The 15,521-nt window shown below is 41.2% G+C and overlaps 1 protein-coding gene across 2 annotated transcripts; it reads left to right on the plus strand.

Moving 5' to 3' along the window:
- Positions 1-1,060: 1,060 nt before the first annotated feature.
- LOC115473438 (E-selectin-like) lies at positions 1,061-13,961 on the plus strand. 2 transcript variants are annotated; one of them, XM_030208381.1, is made up of 14 exons: positions 1,061-1,182; positions 1,695-1,772; positions 3,950-4,336; positions 4,615-4,722; positions 4,892-5,077; positions 5,750-5,935; positions 6,640-6,825; positions 7,787-7,972; positions 8,230-8,415; positions 9,170-9,355; positions 9,980-10,099; positions 11,596-11,617; positions 12,096-12,168; positions 12,876-13,961. In XM_030208381.1, the coding sequence occupies exons 2-13, from the start codon at positions 1,736-1,738 to the stop codon at positions 12,151-12,153; spliced, it is 1,848 nt and encodes a 615-aa protein (XP_030064241.1). In that variant the 5' UTR covers positions 1,061-1,182; positions 1,695-1,735; the 3' UTR covers positions 12,154-12,168; positions 12,876-13,961. The 2 variants fall into 2 exon arrangements, with proteins under 2 accessions (XP_030064241.1, XP_030064242.1); XM_030208382.1 differs by having other exon boundaries at positions 12,099-12,168.
- The last annotated feature ends 1,560 nt before the right edge of the window (positions 13,962-15,521 follow it).

Raw genomic sequence — 15,521 nt, forward strand, 5'->3', positions numbered from 1 at the left:
TTGTTGCACTGCTTTATAAGCTTGAGGTAATCAGATATGATCACCCCTGAGATCTTCATAGTTTAGTGCTCTTACTTATCCCACCCCATATCATGTACTGATCTGTTCGGTTTCTGCCTCCAAATGCCTGCCTCTATACCCTTTTGCACTGACCTTTTTCTTGGATAGCTTGTCATTTTCTGTATTCCATCAGGCATTTCCATTCTGTTGCCGATCTTCCTATCATTTGCAAAAAAGACAACCTTTCCCACTAACCTCTTTGCAATATTATAATGAAAGCATTGAACAGAACTAGCCCCAGGTACTGAGCCCACTGATATAAGGCGGAGTTCCAAAATGTATGATTTTGAAGAAAACACATTGAAAAAAGATAAAGTCAATACAGAAACTCGAGATGTGGTAGGAACAGAGGAGTTATCGTGAAGTTGAATCTGCTTGATGCAGTCTGTGTTAACTGACACGGTAGGTTTTAGGAGCAGCTAATAAAAATGTTCTTGATGCCAGATAGATCTTATTTGAAAAATTAACACGCTTTTAGCTTGAATTCACAAAGTTTGCATCTCATAAAAGTCTAATCTGCCTGGTGCCGGGTGAGGTTTCTGATATTCACATCCCATTATTATATCAATTATGGTGCAGTAAACAGCAAACACTTGTGCTATCTGTCATAAAGTGCAGGAGTGAAAGGACAGAGCACTTGGGCAGTGAGTAAGAGTCCTTGACTCACAGACTGTAGACTGTCCGAAGCTGAAAGTAACTGTTTTAGGAAGTTATTAATAAAGACAACAAGATTATCTTGAAACTCTAAATATCTGTCCATTGTACTTTTCCTGAAATGTAAAAACCTAAGAATAGCCACTTTGGATAGAGACGCATCTTTCCCCATTGTGGATGTTTCTGGGAAACTTTTTTTTTTGCTAGGGAATTTCTCTTTAAGTCAGACACATCCTTCTATTTTATGCAAATCAGTTGCGTCACTGGAATTTCTAGGACACAGAAACTGTGAAGGGGATAAAAGACCAACCTCACAGCTTGTAGGATGGAGTCTTTGCTTAACAATTGCTGTCCGCACTGTACCTCAACAACAGCTTCTGCTGCAGATTTGAGACCCACTGAGAATTTTAAGACACCATCGGTACCTCTCACATTTTTCAAGGAATTGGGACATTACCTTCTAACACAGTAAGTAAGATGTTTGAGAGAAGAGAGCTGTACTAACGACCATTTTTCACAGAGTGAAGGCATTCTACATTAGAGCCTGTTCCTGCGCATTAATTGATTAAAAGAGGAGATTACAGAACTGTACATTAGAACTTCTGGGTTCTTTCCTGTCTCTGGCGCTGGTTCTGTATGGCCCTTTAAATCACGCTGTGTTTTTGTTTGCCACAGGATTGTGCATTTTGATAGCAAACCCTTATGTGCTATTAGTAAATTTGTGTTCTGATTACGAGAAAATATTTAAATAAGAGTTTTTTTAGGTGTTAGTGACTGATATTATATGCTTCAGATCATGCTCTGCACTCCTGATGTGAAGGTATCATCTCCTCTTACAGAAGGTCATAGAAAGCCATGTTTGGTTCTAAAACATTTTCTACAGTAGGCAGCATTGCAGCAAAGCACTTTTGTTTCTATGTATTTATATACACCTATCTTTGTTCATTTAACATATTTCTGGATTTATCTTATATCCACAGCTTCATAGACACAGGGAAGACTTGAGCAACCTCCAGAAAAAATGTCAGCGCTTTGGTATCTCCTCCTCTTCAGTTATGGTGAGTTTTATGGGTTATGCAGACAGACATCTACTTCTTTCCATGAATTATGTCAGGATAACAATTAATCTGTCGCAGGACACTGAGGTCAGCGTTCTCCCACATTCTGCATACACTGAAATTCTAATGTACAGACCATTGTAAAGTGATACACCACCCGTGATATTAAACAGAGCCAGGGTAAGAAATTAAGCACAAGGACATAAAGGGGGTAACTCTATAAAATAGGCACTAACATTTACATATTTATTATGCATACATTATAAGTAAAAAATCAAAACCCCCTAAGGAATAGTAAACCATACCAAATATAAAAGAACAAAAAACTATTCCCAAACCTCATGCTCTCATGAGTTGGGTAATGTGTGTGATAGGGGGAAGATATTCCATATAAAGAACTGACCCCATGGTTCTAGAACCAGATTGTGCCAATCACAATGGCTCTTCAAACATAATAAATCTTCCCCCCCCCCCGAAGTGCTCTAGAACCATGGGGTCAGTTCTTTATACTGAACATCTTCCCCCTGTCACACATAATATTACCCAATTCATGAGTTCACAGGGTTTGGTAATATCTTTTTGCTTTTGCTATATTATAAGTTATGTATGTAGTCCCAGAACAGGCACACATGCTCGCGCCTAAGCTCATATGTGTGTATCTACTCAGATGTGCCAGGGCATTTAGAGGTTCTTTTAAAAAAACACAGTAAAAAATGGCCTGTGGTAGTGTGGGCATGTGTTTTAGGCATGCGCTGGGCCATTTTTTTACCACGGCTGGGAAAAAGGCTATTTTTTAATGGGCTGGGAAATGGGCCTGTGCTAATATTAAAACTAACGCATGCCTTACCACCACCTGACCTAGCGAGAAAGGCTCACATGCTACTCACATGGTAACCATGCAGCGTGCGCCAAGGGCATGCTGCCAGTTACCGCTGGGAATGCCCCCCGCAATAGAAAACAGAAAATTATTTTCTACCTCAGGATTCGGCATGCACCAAACTTGGAATTACTACCGGGTGCACGCGCTACCCCAGCTGTAGTACCAATTACATGCACGCTACCTCCACGTTAGCCCTCCCGTGCCTTTCTTTGTAAAAGGACCCCTTAGAGATTTTTGACAGCACTATCCATTTATTCAATTCTGTAAAGGAAATTAGGTGCCTACTTTCCTTTATAGAATAGGCACCTGGAGGTCTCCTAAATAAAGGTATATTGTTATAGAGTTACCCCCAAAAGGTCAAATTCACAAAGTTTTGTTCTTATAGAGACAAAAATGGGAGAATATCCTTAATGAACTAGATCCAAGAGAGATTCAGTCGCAGCACTGGGATTAGAAATGAGGAGGAAGAAGTGATTTGCCTAAGAATATGAAGAGGTCAGGTGTTATGTGCTGCCCACTCCTTTAGACGTCTTGGGTTAGTGATGATAGAGGGGATTCAGCCAGTAAAACCTAGCAAAGACTCACTTCTTTATGGATACATGCAGCGGAATTGCAGGTGGACCATTTGTTGTAGGGTGTGGGGGAACTTTTCTGGCAGTACGTTTTGTAGGCAAAGTTGCCTTGATATAAAACACCAATTGAGCTTGTGTGAAATTTATGGATGTAAGATAATAGTTGCATATGTTTTGCAAAAGATATCTATTATATGAATGTCGCCTGTTACTAATTTGAGAAGCTGGATGTTCACATTGCTAGTCTTGTGATTACTTTATTAAAATTTGCATAATATAACACTCCTGTACAATAAGCAATAGTTTCCACATGGCATTCCAACCCTCCTTTCTTCTATGTCCCCTTCTGTGACTTTCTTCTGGGAAGTAGCCCAAGCCAGAACCCAATGAGTGTAGATTGCTTGTATTATTAATATAAAAAGAGGGCATTAACTATCATTCCTCTTTGTAATACAATGTTTTTTGACGTCCCTGTTAGTCTACTTGAATGTGTAGGAATAAGGGTCAACAGACAAACCTTTTTATTGGACTAATATAATATATTTGTGGAGAGCTCCCTGACCGACAGCTTTTTGTTGACCTATACATCTACTTTCTTTATGGGAAAATGTGGGATACAAATGCAATAAATAAATACAGAATGACAAAAAAGTAGATAACCAGAACTGAAAGTTGATGGCTTATAACCAGAATTGACAGTTTTATCTTCTCTCTCTTTCCCATAGGACTTGTGATGTTAGCTGGGGTGAAAGGCTGGTCATACCATTTTTCTAATGTTAATATGACTTACGAAGCAGCAAGGAAATGGTGCCAAACCCATTTTACCGACATGGTAGCCATTCAGAACCGGGAGGAGAATGAGTACCTGAACCAAATATTACCATTCAATCCCACTTACTATTGGATTGGGATCAGGAAGATTGAGGGCCAGTGGACCTGGGTTGGAACCAACAAAGTTCTGACAGAGGAGGCACAGAACTGGGCTAATAATGAACCCAACAACAAGAAAAAGAATGAGGACTGCGTGGAGATCTACATCAAGAGGATGAAAGATGAAAGCAAATGGAATGATGAATCCTGCAAGAAGACTAAAGTGGCTTTGTGTTACACAGGTACAGTATGGCACACAAACACTGTAATACAAAGTGTCTGAGAAAGGCACTTCATAGAAGGATAGTTCTCACTGAATGGGAACATCCTAGATGAATTCATTCTTGCTTTATTAACTCCATTTCCACTAAAGTCTATGCCCTGTAGACTTATTTCCTAAATCCCCCATCACTAGAAGTTGAAATTGGGACAAACTGATAACTCAGTAATATCTACTAATCTTGGTCAAGCAGGAAGACAACTTGTTCATGGGAAATCATGCCTATTCTTGTTTCTACAGCTGCTTGTGGCCCGTCATCCTGCAGTGGTCATGGTGAATGTGTGGAAACCATTAACAGCTACAAATGCAAGTGTGATGAAGGCTTCTACGGGGACAAGTGTCAGCATGGTAAGGGGCTTTTAATTACTTTCAAAGGCTTGCGATTTGATATTGAGCATATCACTATCTTGTACATAAAAACTAGAGTTCAGATCCCAGTAAGATTTATTCCCTGTCCCATTCAAGATACTCTGGTTGAGGATCGAGATATTCAGTACTCGTATATGCTGTTTTCCAGTTGTGTCATGCCATACTGTTGAGGCCCCAGAGCTGGGATTCATGGAGTGCAGCCATCCTGTGAAGAACTTCAGCTACAGCTCTTCATGTCAGTTCGGGTGTGAGAGAGGCTATGAATTAAGTTCATTAGACACAGTACAGTGCACGGCTTCTGGAAGCTGGACAGCACCTGTGCCAACATGTCAAGGTAACCAATCCCAGTTCACATAGAAGGAGAGTGTCCATTCTGTACTCTCTGCTAGCATTTTGAGAAAAATGGAGCTTGTCATCACTGCATAGAGACTGAGAAGTATGGGCATTATCTGTAACTATATAGGGAAGAACAAAAATATGCTAATGCTAGAAATTAGTTTAGTTGGAGTGTGCTATAGATAGGACAGAGCAAAGCAGGCAAGTTAGGGAAGTCTTTACTTTAAAAATGGCACTCGCTGAAGAAAAGTTCGGCAGCTCATTTCACAAAACAATACTGTGTTCTGATAATGAGCTCCGGGCTATTGACAGTGCAAAAAACTGTCCCTTCAGCAGCAGTAGAAGTGGGCAGTATCCTCTTCTATTTATACCAATCTCTCTTTCTCTCTCTGTCTCTGTTGCTCAGTAGATCTTCGTAATTAGAGAGCACATTTTACCGTGCAGCAAAGGCAGCATCATTTACTAAGGTGTGCTCACGTTTTTAGCGCACACTAAAAATAGGCATGAGCTGAACTTTAGAGACACCCATAGGAATACATTGGCATCTCTAACATTTAGTGCGCTCCTATTTTTAGCGCATGCTAAAAACGTGAGCGCGCCTTAGTAAAAGACCCCCTTGGTTTGCTATTTACAGCCCAGTGTGTTCATCATAGACAATTTCTCTCTACAGCTGTGGAATGTGGGGTGCCAAAGGCCCTGAGTCATGGCGCAATGGACTGTTTTCATCCACTTGGTGACTTCCTGTACAATTCAACCTGCACATTCGCCTGTGAGGAAGGGTTTGTTTTAAAAGGATCTGACAGCCTGCAGTGTGGAGCTTCTGGACAGTGGAGTAGAAAAGAGCCAGAGTGTGAAGGTATAACCAGACTTAGTTTCATTTGTCATTCTCCCTTTCACACTTTTCTGAACCAAGGAATACTGTCTCCAAGTAATACCTGTTTGATGCGGCTTTTAATTCCTAACTTGTCACCTGCTCGTAACCTTTATCTTGTCTTCCTCTCTTCAATAGTCCCTTTTCCCTATGTGTCCTATCTGTCTGCCCTACCTTATCCCTTATTTGTCCTGTCTGTCTGTCCTGATTTAGATTGTAAGCTCTTTTGAGCAGGGACTGTCTTTTCTTCATGTTCAATTGTGAAGCGCTGCGTACGACTGGTAGCGCTATAGAAATGATTTGTAGTAGTAGTAGTAGTAGTCTTGCAGATTAGGGCAGGTCCCAGCTTTGTGGGAGGGTGGAGAAGCATAAGATTACATTTTTTACACCAGAAGAGTTATCATTCAGAGCACTTATCCATTTGTGATAATAAAACATATGCCAATCTCCCCTTTCTAAGCATTCACTGGGTAAAGCAAACTTCCTCATGCCCTGAAGTGCAGTGATAATGTCCATTGTCTTTTCTCTTCACAAGGTACATTATACACACAGAGGGTATGAGGTTCTGGAATGTTTGACCAAAGCAAGCATCTAACTGGGAAACAGGCCTTTGACACTTTGTATTTTGACATTTCATATGCTTTAGCATCCATGCTTTTTGACCTGACAAATATATTTGTCTTTTTCAGTTATAAAATGTGAGCCAATAACTGCAAACGAAGAGGGGTCCATGAGCTGTACCCACCCAAACAGTGCTTTTACATATAACACGAGTTGCGACTTCACCTGTAATGAGGGCTTCATGTTGACGGGAGCTGCTAACCTGCAGTGTACAGCACAAGGGCAGTGGACGAGCAGAACTCCAATGTGTCAAGGTAGAACACATTTCACAACTCAGTAAAGGAAGCCTGCTGCACAGTTATCATTCCACGTACACCATGTCAGTCACCATTACCAATTCTTAGCGCAAAGTATTCTGGGAGTTATAACCACGAGAGTGAAAGCAGAGTTCAGGGTAATTACTGAACTGACAAGGTAATAAATAGAAACAAATCAAAACATAGAAAAGAAAATAAGATGATACCTTTTTATTGGGATAGCTTAATACATTTTTTGATTAGCTTTCAAAGATAACACTTCTTCTTCAGATCGGAAATAGGCAAATAATGACAAATATCAGAATATAAAGCATTGCAATGACAGTCTCACAGGAAGAAGGTGGGGTGGGTGACCCAATTAAAAAGGTATCATCTTATTTTCTTTTTTATGTTTTGATTTATTTCTATTTACCTTTAAAAGTGGACTAACCAGGGGGCCATGGCGGCCTGGACCCCCCTAAATTGGCTCTGGGGTCCCCAGTTTGCTGGCGGGGATCCCCAACCCCTGCCAGCTAAAGCATTTGTCCCACACTGGTCTCACATTGCCTGGCACCCTGTCCTGTTTTCAATCGCTGTGCACGCTCGTTTTAATGCACATGGCTTGACATAGCTCTCCTCATAGTGCCTAAATCCCAAATACCAGTCATTCAAATGAATTTGAGATATTTGGATAGCTTTGCTAATTTACAGCTAGAGTTGTTAAGGAGTGCTATTGTTGATAGTGCACAAAATTTTACCACAAGTTCCATTTAATGCAAATGGAACCTAGTTACTAAAAACAGGTGTTAGTGCAGTTGTGCATGTTAGTAATGCTAGCTGTTAGTTTGGAATCTGAAGAAGAGATACGGTTCACGTGAGACTAATCTTTGCAGCAGAAATGTCTTTAAACAAAAATACCATGTTTAAAGTGCAGCCTTTCTATCTAAAGGAATAACACAGATTTCCCCTTCCTTCCCAGCGGTGACCTGCCCTGCCCTGGAAACTCCTGCTGAGGGAAGAATGGACTGCACAGGTGAGCTCGGAACATTTGGCTATAACTCCACATGTGCATTCAGCTGTGCCACAGGGTTTATCTTACTGGGACAACAGACGCTTCAGTGCTCTTCATCAGGACTATGGACTGCTGAGATCCCAGTATGCAAAGGTACAGTATTTCATGACTAAAGCAAGTGATTATCCTCAGACTGCCCTACTACTATTACTTGAAGTCAATTAAGTGAGCCCCTTTTCCCACCTCTTCTCCTCAATTGCAATCTGCCTGGAATGCTGGGAGCACCACAGTTGCCTTATTGCCCAATAACCCAGCTTAGGTGAAGACATTCTATAAACCAGCATAGGCTGCATCGCTCAGTTTGCTATTTACAGCTCAATGTTTTCATCATAGACAATTTCTCTCTACAGCTGTGGAATGTGGGATGCCAAAGGCCTCAAGTCATGGTGCAATGGATTGTTCTCATCCAATTGGTAACTTCCTGTACAAATCAACCTGCACGTTCACCTGTGAGGAAGGGTTTGTTTTAAAAGGATCAGACAGTCTGCAGTGCGGAGCTTCTGGACAGTGGAGTGGAAAAGAGCCAGAGTGTGAAGGTATAACCAGACTTAATCCTTTTTTAATTATTATTTTGGATTTAGCTCATGCCTTTTCAGTAGTTGTCCAGACTCCTCCACCCAGTTGCAGTCAGTTGAATGTAGGAGGTTGATGTGTATTGTGATCTTTCGGTTGTCAGATAATTTCATTTGGATGAGACCGACTGAGGTAGTGCTGGTTTTACCACATCCCATGTCATAGATGCCTTAGGGAAGAAACAGGAGTAGATCAGTCAGTCCTAATGAAACGGAGTCTGTTGTTAAGAACTGATTAATGGGGATATACCTTAGGGGTATGCATTTGTTTGAAACGACATGGTAATGTCAACAACATTTGCCATGTTGTTTTGTGTCTTTTGTTCCTCAAAATGACAGGAAAATTCAGAATTTTTTTTTTTTCCGTGTCATAAATAATGAGCAATCTCCTGAAAGAATGTGCACTAATAATGGCGTTGCTCCCAAAACAAAACAAAAAAAAAGTTTTCAAAATCCCAAACAAAATGAAACATCCCATAAATGACCTGGGAAACTAAACAAAACACATTTTTTTGGGTTGCATACCCCTAATGTATGTTGCTCTGACAGCCAGAAGGATAAATCTCTGTTCTCAATAAGACAATTGTGACATTATTGTGCTGAAATACTGCACCCAGGGCCTACAGAAGTTTTCCATGTAAATTTCACTCATGGTGCAACTATGAAATTTACAGTGCCCCAAGCCTTTTCTGAGTTGCATTCTTCTTGATTGTTGTAGCTGTGCAGTGTGAAACCCTCACGGCACCGGAGAAAGGACTCTTGAACTGCTCGCACTCTGGGGTTCAGTTTGGCTATGGTTCAGTCTGCGAGTTCCAGTGCACAGGAGGATGGATGTTGAATGGCTCAAGCACACTTGAGTGTGATGCCTCAGGAACCTGGACATCAGCCCCCCCGATGTGTGAAGGTATGGTCCTGCTACCAACTTCTGCAAGGGCTGACAATACACAGATCGCACACTAGATGACACAATAGCATTACAAAACTTCTCCTTCCTACATCTGGCAGTCCATAGAAGCAACTATAACCTTTAAGGATAAAAACTGGCCGCAGGAATAGGATAACGATCAGTAGAATATTGCTGCTCAACTTATAAATGATATTCAGGAATCCTCTGGCAGTCAGTAAGGATTCCCTTGAGGACTGGCATTGTGAGGCTCAATGCCAGTCCGTACTTGCCAGTAACACTTTTGAGTTGACCCACTGTTTTCACTGGATTCATCCAGAATTGCCTGGGTTTCTACTCCCGTCTTGGGTGTGCCCATCATTTTGAGGAGATGACACTATACCTAAAACTATGGCATCTGAGATTACCAAAGGAGAACACTTGAAACTAAAATAATGCTTAGAATAGTTACAGTATTCCATATACAGTATGAGAAACCTCAGAAAGCCTGGCTATTTATTCCTCTCATATATACACTTGCGGCTTTTAGTTTATTTTGGAAATGGACAGTCCAGATGAATGAAGAGCCCTTAGAAAAGCATGATGCAGGTTTTTCATGTTTTGACCAAAGCTCTTTCCTTGTAGTTCCTCCACCTGCTGAGGAGTCCCTGACCAACATAACTGTGGGTGTAACTGCCACTGGGGCCTCCGTTCTCTCCATGGCATCTCTTCTGATGTGGCTTGTGAAGCAACTCCGAAAGAAAGGTAAGATATGTTACTCATCAGTCCTCTTCTCAACCTGTACTTTGGATACAGGCTGAGATATCAGGATCAGAGTGCAGATCCAGGCAGAAGTTACACCAGGGCTTTACTCGCCTTGAGCTTATTATGGTGAGGTGAGTTATCAAGTCTAGCAAAGTAGAGTAAAATACTCCCTACTCCTTAGTGATTCCTCAGGCAGTGAATCCTTAGAGCACTTATACAGAAGACAGCCTACCTGGACTCAACTTGTAGTGGGTTATTCTACTTGCTTTGGGAAAAGCAACATTCTCACAGCTAGAGCACTGGTCATTCTAAAAAACTGGAATTCCTTCATTCCAATTTGTTCTGAGTTACTGTGAGTAAAACAGTTCCAATATTCAAAGGGGTTTAAGCGGACAGAAGAGGATCCTGTCTGGTTAAACCCTGTTGAGCTGGCCATCTGGCAATATTCAGCAGCACTTAAAAAATATGTAGTGCCCCTGAATACTGCCTGTGACCACCTAAGTACTGACCAGTTAGTGTCAGGGTGGTCCAGGGCGGAGCTTGGGCAGAGTCTGAACATAACTGGTTAGTGATGACATTTGATCCACTAACTGGCTAAATGAGCAGATAAAAGGGTCCTTTTACAAAACCGTGGGAGGGCTAATGCACAGGTTGTGTGCGCCAAATCAGTACTACCGCCGGGGTAGCATGTGTGGCCGCCAGTAATTTTGCACAAATCCTGTGATAGAAAATATTTTTCTATTTTCTACCGTGGGGGGTGTTCCCGGTGGTAACTGGCAAGATGGCCATGTTGGCGCGCGCTGGTTACCACACGGGGAGAACGTGAGCCCTTACTGCTAAGTCAATGGCTGGTGGTAAGGGCTCAGCCACAAATAGGCGCATGCTAGTTTTAATTTTTGCGCACACTCATTTCCCACCCCATTAAAAAATGGCTTTTTTCCTAACCACGGTAAAAAATGGCCCAATGCGTGCCAAAAAGACGTGTCTACATTACTGCAGCCCTCTTTTTACTGTGGCTTTGTAAAAGGACCACAAAGTTAGAACAGCAAAAAAGCTGTCCTAGCTTTATCTGCTGAGCTAAGTTATGCGCTAATCTACTTCCGAGTGACCGCACATACCTGGATTTTCAATGCTGGAGCCCAGACATGTTCCAACACTGAATATCCAGGGTTAATTTGGGCTGTGTCTGTAAGCGGCTTAAAAACAGACTCCAGCAGGGTGAACAGCTACCCCTTTCTTTTAATGAATACATTTCCAAAGTTGTTAGATATCATCCTCCGAGTCTGAGCGAGAAAGGGTTCTAGTGAGTGAGAGGAGAGAGGACACACAGAGGCATATTTTCAAAGCACTTTGGGAGGCTAAGTTCCATAGGTTTCTATGGAACTTTAGGAGGCTAAGTGCTTTGAAAATGAGCTTGACACAGTGATGCGATGTGTTGCCCTTCATGTTATTTTATCATGTTCTTAACTATAATTTTTTTCTTTTTTTTTTTTCAGCAAAGAAATTTCAGCCTTCCAGGTAAGTGTCCTCCTCTGTTCCATTAAACACAATTTCCCCTATATTCTGTGCTATTTAATCGGCCAGAATGGCTGCTGTTATCAGCTGATATTTAGCAGGGGCTAACTGGTTATCCCCCACTGAATATCCCCAGTTAGCGGCTACCAGATAGCCGGTTATATCAGCCAATATAACCGGCTATTTGCTGATTTTTAAAGCCGGTTTAGTGGCTATATTTGGCCGTGTGAAAACATGGGATATCTTTGACTTAGCCAGTTATCTTTAAACCGGCCAAAAATAAACCGAATATTCAGTGCCGGTCACCAGAAACAGCCTGGCATTGAATATCAAGGTTCACGCTGACCGCGGGAGTTAGCCAGTCTAACTCCTGGGGTTGGAATATCGGCCCAAATTTATTTAAGTTTATTTTTAGAACAGCAAGCAAATTATTTGTTTCTGTTGCCCTGGTTTACAAAGGATGCCTTTTTCTGTCTTGCAGTAGCTACGAAAACCTGGAATCTTCAGGAGTATATCAGAGCAGCGAGGGACAAGTTTAAGAACTGAATAAAGAGGTATGGCAACTCTAGATAATCTTTCCTCAGGGCTAGGCCACTTCAATGCACCTAACCCCTGTCCTTTCCCTCCCCTTGCACTCTGCACTTCTCTACAGCCATGCACATCTGTTTTGTTTGTGCACTGCAGAGAATACATATTTGCAAATGGAAGGGGTGGAAGATAAGTGAGGTTGGGTGATTTGGGTTTTACAAAGGCTGGGGAATGAGGCAGCAATGGATGAATTTGAAGCTTTTGGAGCTTCACAGATATCTATGAAATCAAATGTAAATAGATACATAAATAAATATATTTTGTTTACAAGTGGCACACTTTGTCCTTGGCTGTCTGTAAGCAAAGCTTTATAAATTGAAACCCATGAGCCTTAGAGCATATACCTTGCAGTTTGACTAGATGTATCCTTATTCACTGGTTCCAAAGAATTCTAGGATTTATCAGCCTGTCTTTCCTATTAGGAAACAGGCTGTACGTGGCCTAAGCCACTTATGTGTGGGAGTGAAATTAAAAAAAAAAGATTTGATTAAGTAAAAATATCAAAGGATCATAGAACCATCTCACCCCTATAGGGCTATAATGAAGCTGGGCTAATGAGTAGTCATACACCTCTAAGCGGGAACAATGCATGTCCTTTATAGATAATATATAGATTTGATAAAAATAAAAGAAACTACTTGTTCTTATAAATGTCATAACTGTGTATTTACAGGAAAGCACTTCAGGCAAGGATGTCGGCTACTGTGCTGATGGAATGAGGGAATGGCCAGCAATGGCCACTGTCGCTAGAGTACTACATCTTGTTGGAAAGATGGGCATTAACTTCAAATCTGGTACTAAACACCGCACTCGATTTACGCACAGAAGCAAAGGCAGGGGATGGCACCAACCAATCAATTTTCTACCATTCTGCTGGAGCTAGCATGTAGCATGGGCTGATTTCATTGAAAGAGAAGACTCCTGCTCACTTACCTCATCACCATGTGATCCACGAGTTGGAGATCTTTGCTTATTTCTTCATGGACAGTTTCATGTAGACATTCTTTATGAAATGACACAAGCCAAGGCAAAGATTACTCTTCTTTCTGTAGGATATTTCTGTGTGAGTCAGCCTTTGAACACTTGATTTAAAGAAACTACTGGTCTGGGAGGAAAGATGGATTCTGGAGGTCTAGTTTTCTCTGAGTCTATTATAGTACATTTTGATATCTTGAACGGGCTATCTTATTTCCAGCTTTTTGCTGGTATGTGATGTAGCGCTTAAAATGAGTTGTCCGTAGAGTTCCGTACTCCCGTCTTGGTTCTGATTGACAAGCAATGTAATTACAGCTGCTCTTGCCAGTGAGCTGTGGAGACACCAAATGGCAAGCCCTCCTGTAATCAGCTGTACTGTATTGGGCTGTGCCTGGTTTGGTCTGCCAGTCTTCGTTGCTTTGTCACACGGGTTCAGAACCTGCACTCAACATCAAAAATGATATCATCCCCAGGGGATGCAGACTTGTATAATACACTCTGTATTTTAACCTTTCCTTCCTGTTTCCTTTTGTACTTTTCTATAAATTGATGAATGTTACATGTCTTCTGTTTGTGAGTGTGATTTTAATGTGTGCAATGTGCATGCTAAACACATGGGATATGTATGTATTTTTGAGGAGAAAATGACATGGTGTTACACTGTTATAGGCTATCACCTTTCTGGCTTGATATAAGATATTTATATTGTGAGATATGTATTTAATTTAATTTCAGGTTACTTATTTTATGTTATCTATATGTATAAAGGATATTGTATTGTTTAATAAAATGGTTATTAATATTTAAAAATGTTTGATTTTTCTTCCATACAAAGTCCTAAAAAGTCTTTTGTTTAAATAAAACCAATTTCTCAACCCTGGTAGGTTTATCATGTGACCTGCTTTGTTTTAGCAGGTTGATAATATAATTCCGCCCCCCCCCCCCCCCCCATGTCCTCACTGTGAAGGAGGGCTCAGTGTTCATTCCTGAATGAGGGTAAGGTGGGAGATTGGCCTTTTCAGGCCCTTGGGGTTTGTATAGCTGGAGTCCAAAGAACAGTAGCCACACAGTGGTTTGTATTCCAACTTAAATTTTTACCACAAGAAACTATCAATTGTGACACTCTGGAAATCAGTGTACTTTCTCAGAGATGAGTCTGTTTTTTCCATTTTCAAACTCACAAGCCACACAAACAGGATTCCCTTTCTCCTCTACTGTAGGACCTCCTGGTGGGCTTGTTTTGGGAGCTCCTATGACTCTTAGCACATCCCTTAATACCTGAATTCTAATGGCTCGGCTCTGCTGCATTGTACAGCAGTCTCCTCTCCTTGCCTCTACATGTGCACAATATAAATGGGTACAATGCCTTGGTGTTATCTGGTATAATGCCTAGATGCCACTCCTTATAATCAAAAATGATTCAGCACGTAGATGACTAGTTTTGGCAGGAAAAATAACTCTTTAAGTAAGACCTATCTTCCAGCACTGGGGAAGGGAAGGGATTTAGCTCACACCTATTAGTAGCTCAAGGTGAGTTGCATTCAAGTACATAGGTATTTTCCTGTTCCTGGAGGGTAAACAATCTAAGTTTGTATCAGAGGCAATGGAGGGCTAAGTGGTTTGCCCATGATCAGAAGGAGTGACAGTGTTACAAGATATGATTTACTTGGGGGAAAGAGCTCTAGAGCACTCTCTATAATTTAAGAGCAGGTGCTGTATTTATAAGTTTTAGGATATTAATTTCTCCACCAATCACCAAAGGTGATAATTGCAATAAATTAAATAAATTAAGTATATATAAAAGATACCATATACTCAGAATACAAAGAGACCGTATTTTTAGCTTCAAAAAGGTTGATTTAATATACAATTGCACACGAGAGGTAGGTTTTTAAAAGGATCTTAGAACAGAGAATTTGTGCATAAAATAGAACACAGTAGCAGGTAGGTTAACTCACAGTCCTTGTTACAAGCATGCTGTGGTCCAGCTGATTGATGAGCACATGATCAGGAGCAAGGCATCAGCAGACCCCAAAGAGAGCAGCAGGTCCCAAGAGGAGGCAGGTTCCAAGAGGGCGAGCTGGGCTGTGTCCAGGCCTTTTATAATGTTAGCAGAGAAGCATGATGTGTGCATGTCCTGGATATTTTGCAAGGCATTATGGTTAATGTAGTCTGTTCACATGACCATTATAAGTCCTTCTTTCTGCAGATGTCCTGGCGTCCATTTGTCTGATAGATGATGGGAGGGGCAGGTATACCTCTGATGACAGGCAAATGTTCTGTTTATGCTTTTCCTCTGAGTTCTTTGTTTACAATGGGGTATTCAGGTACCCACCTTAGTCAA

The sequence above is a fragment of the Microcaecilia unicolor genome, chromosome 6 (genome assembly GCF_901765095.1).
Source record: "Microcaecilia unicolor chromosome 6, aMicUni1.1, whole genome shotgun sequence".
NCBI classification, from domain to species: Eukaryota; Metazoa; Chordata; class Amphibia; order Gymnophiona; family Siphonopidae; genus Microcaecilia; species Microcaecilia unicolor.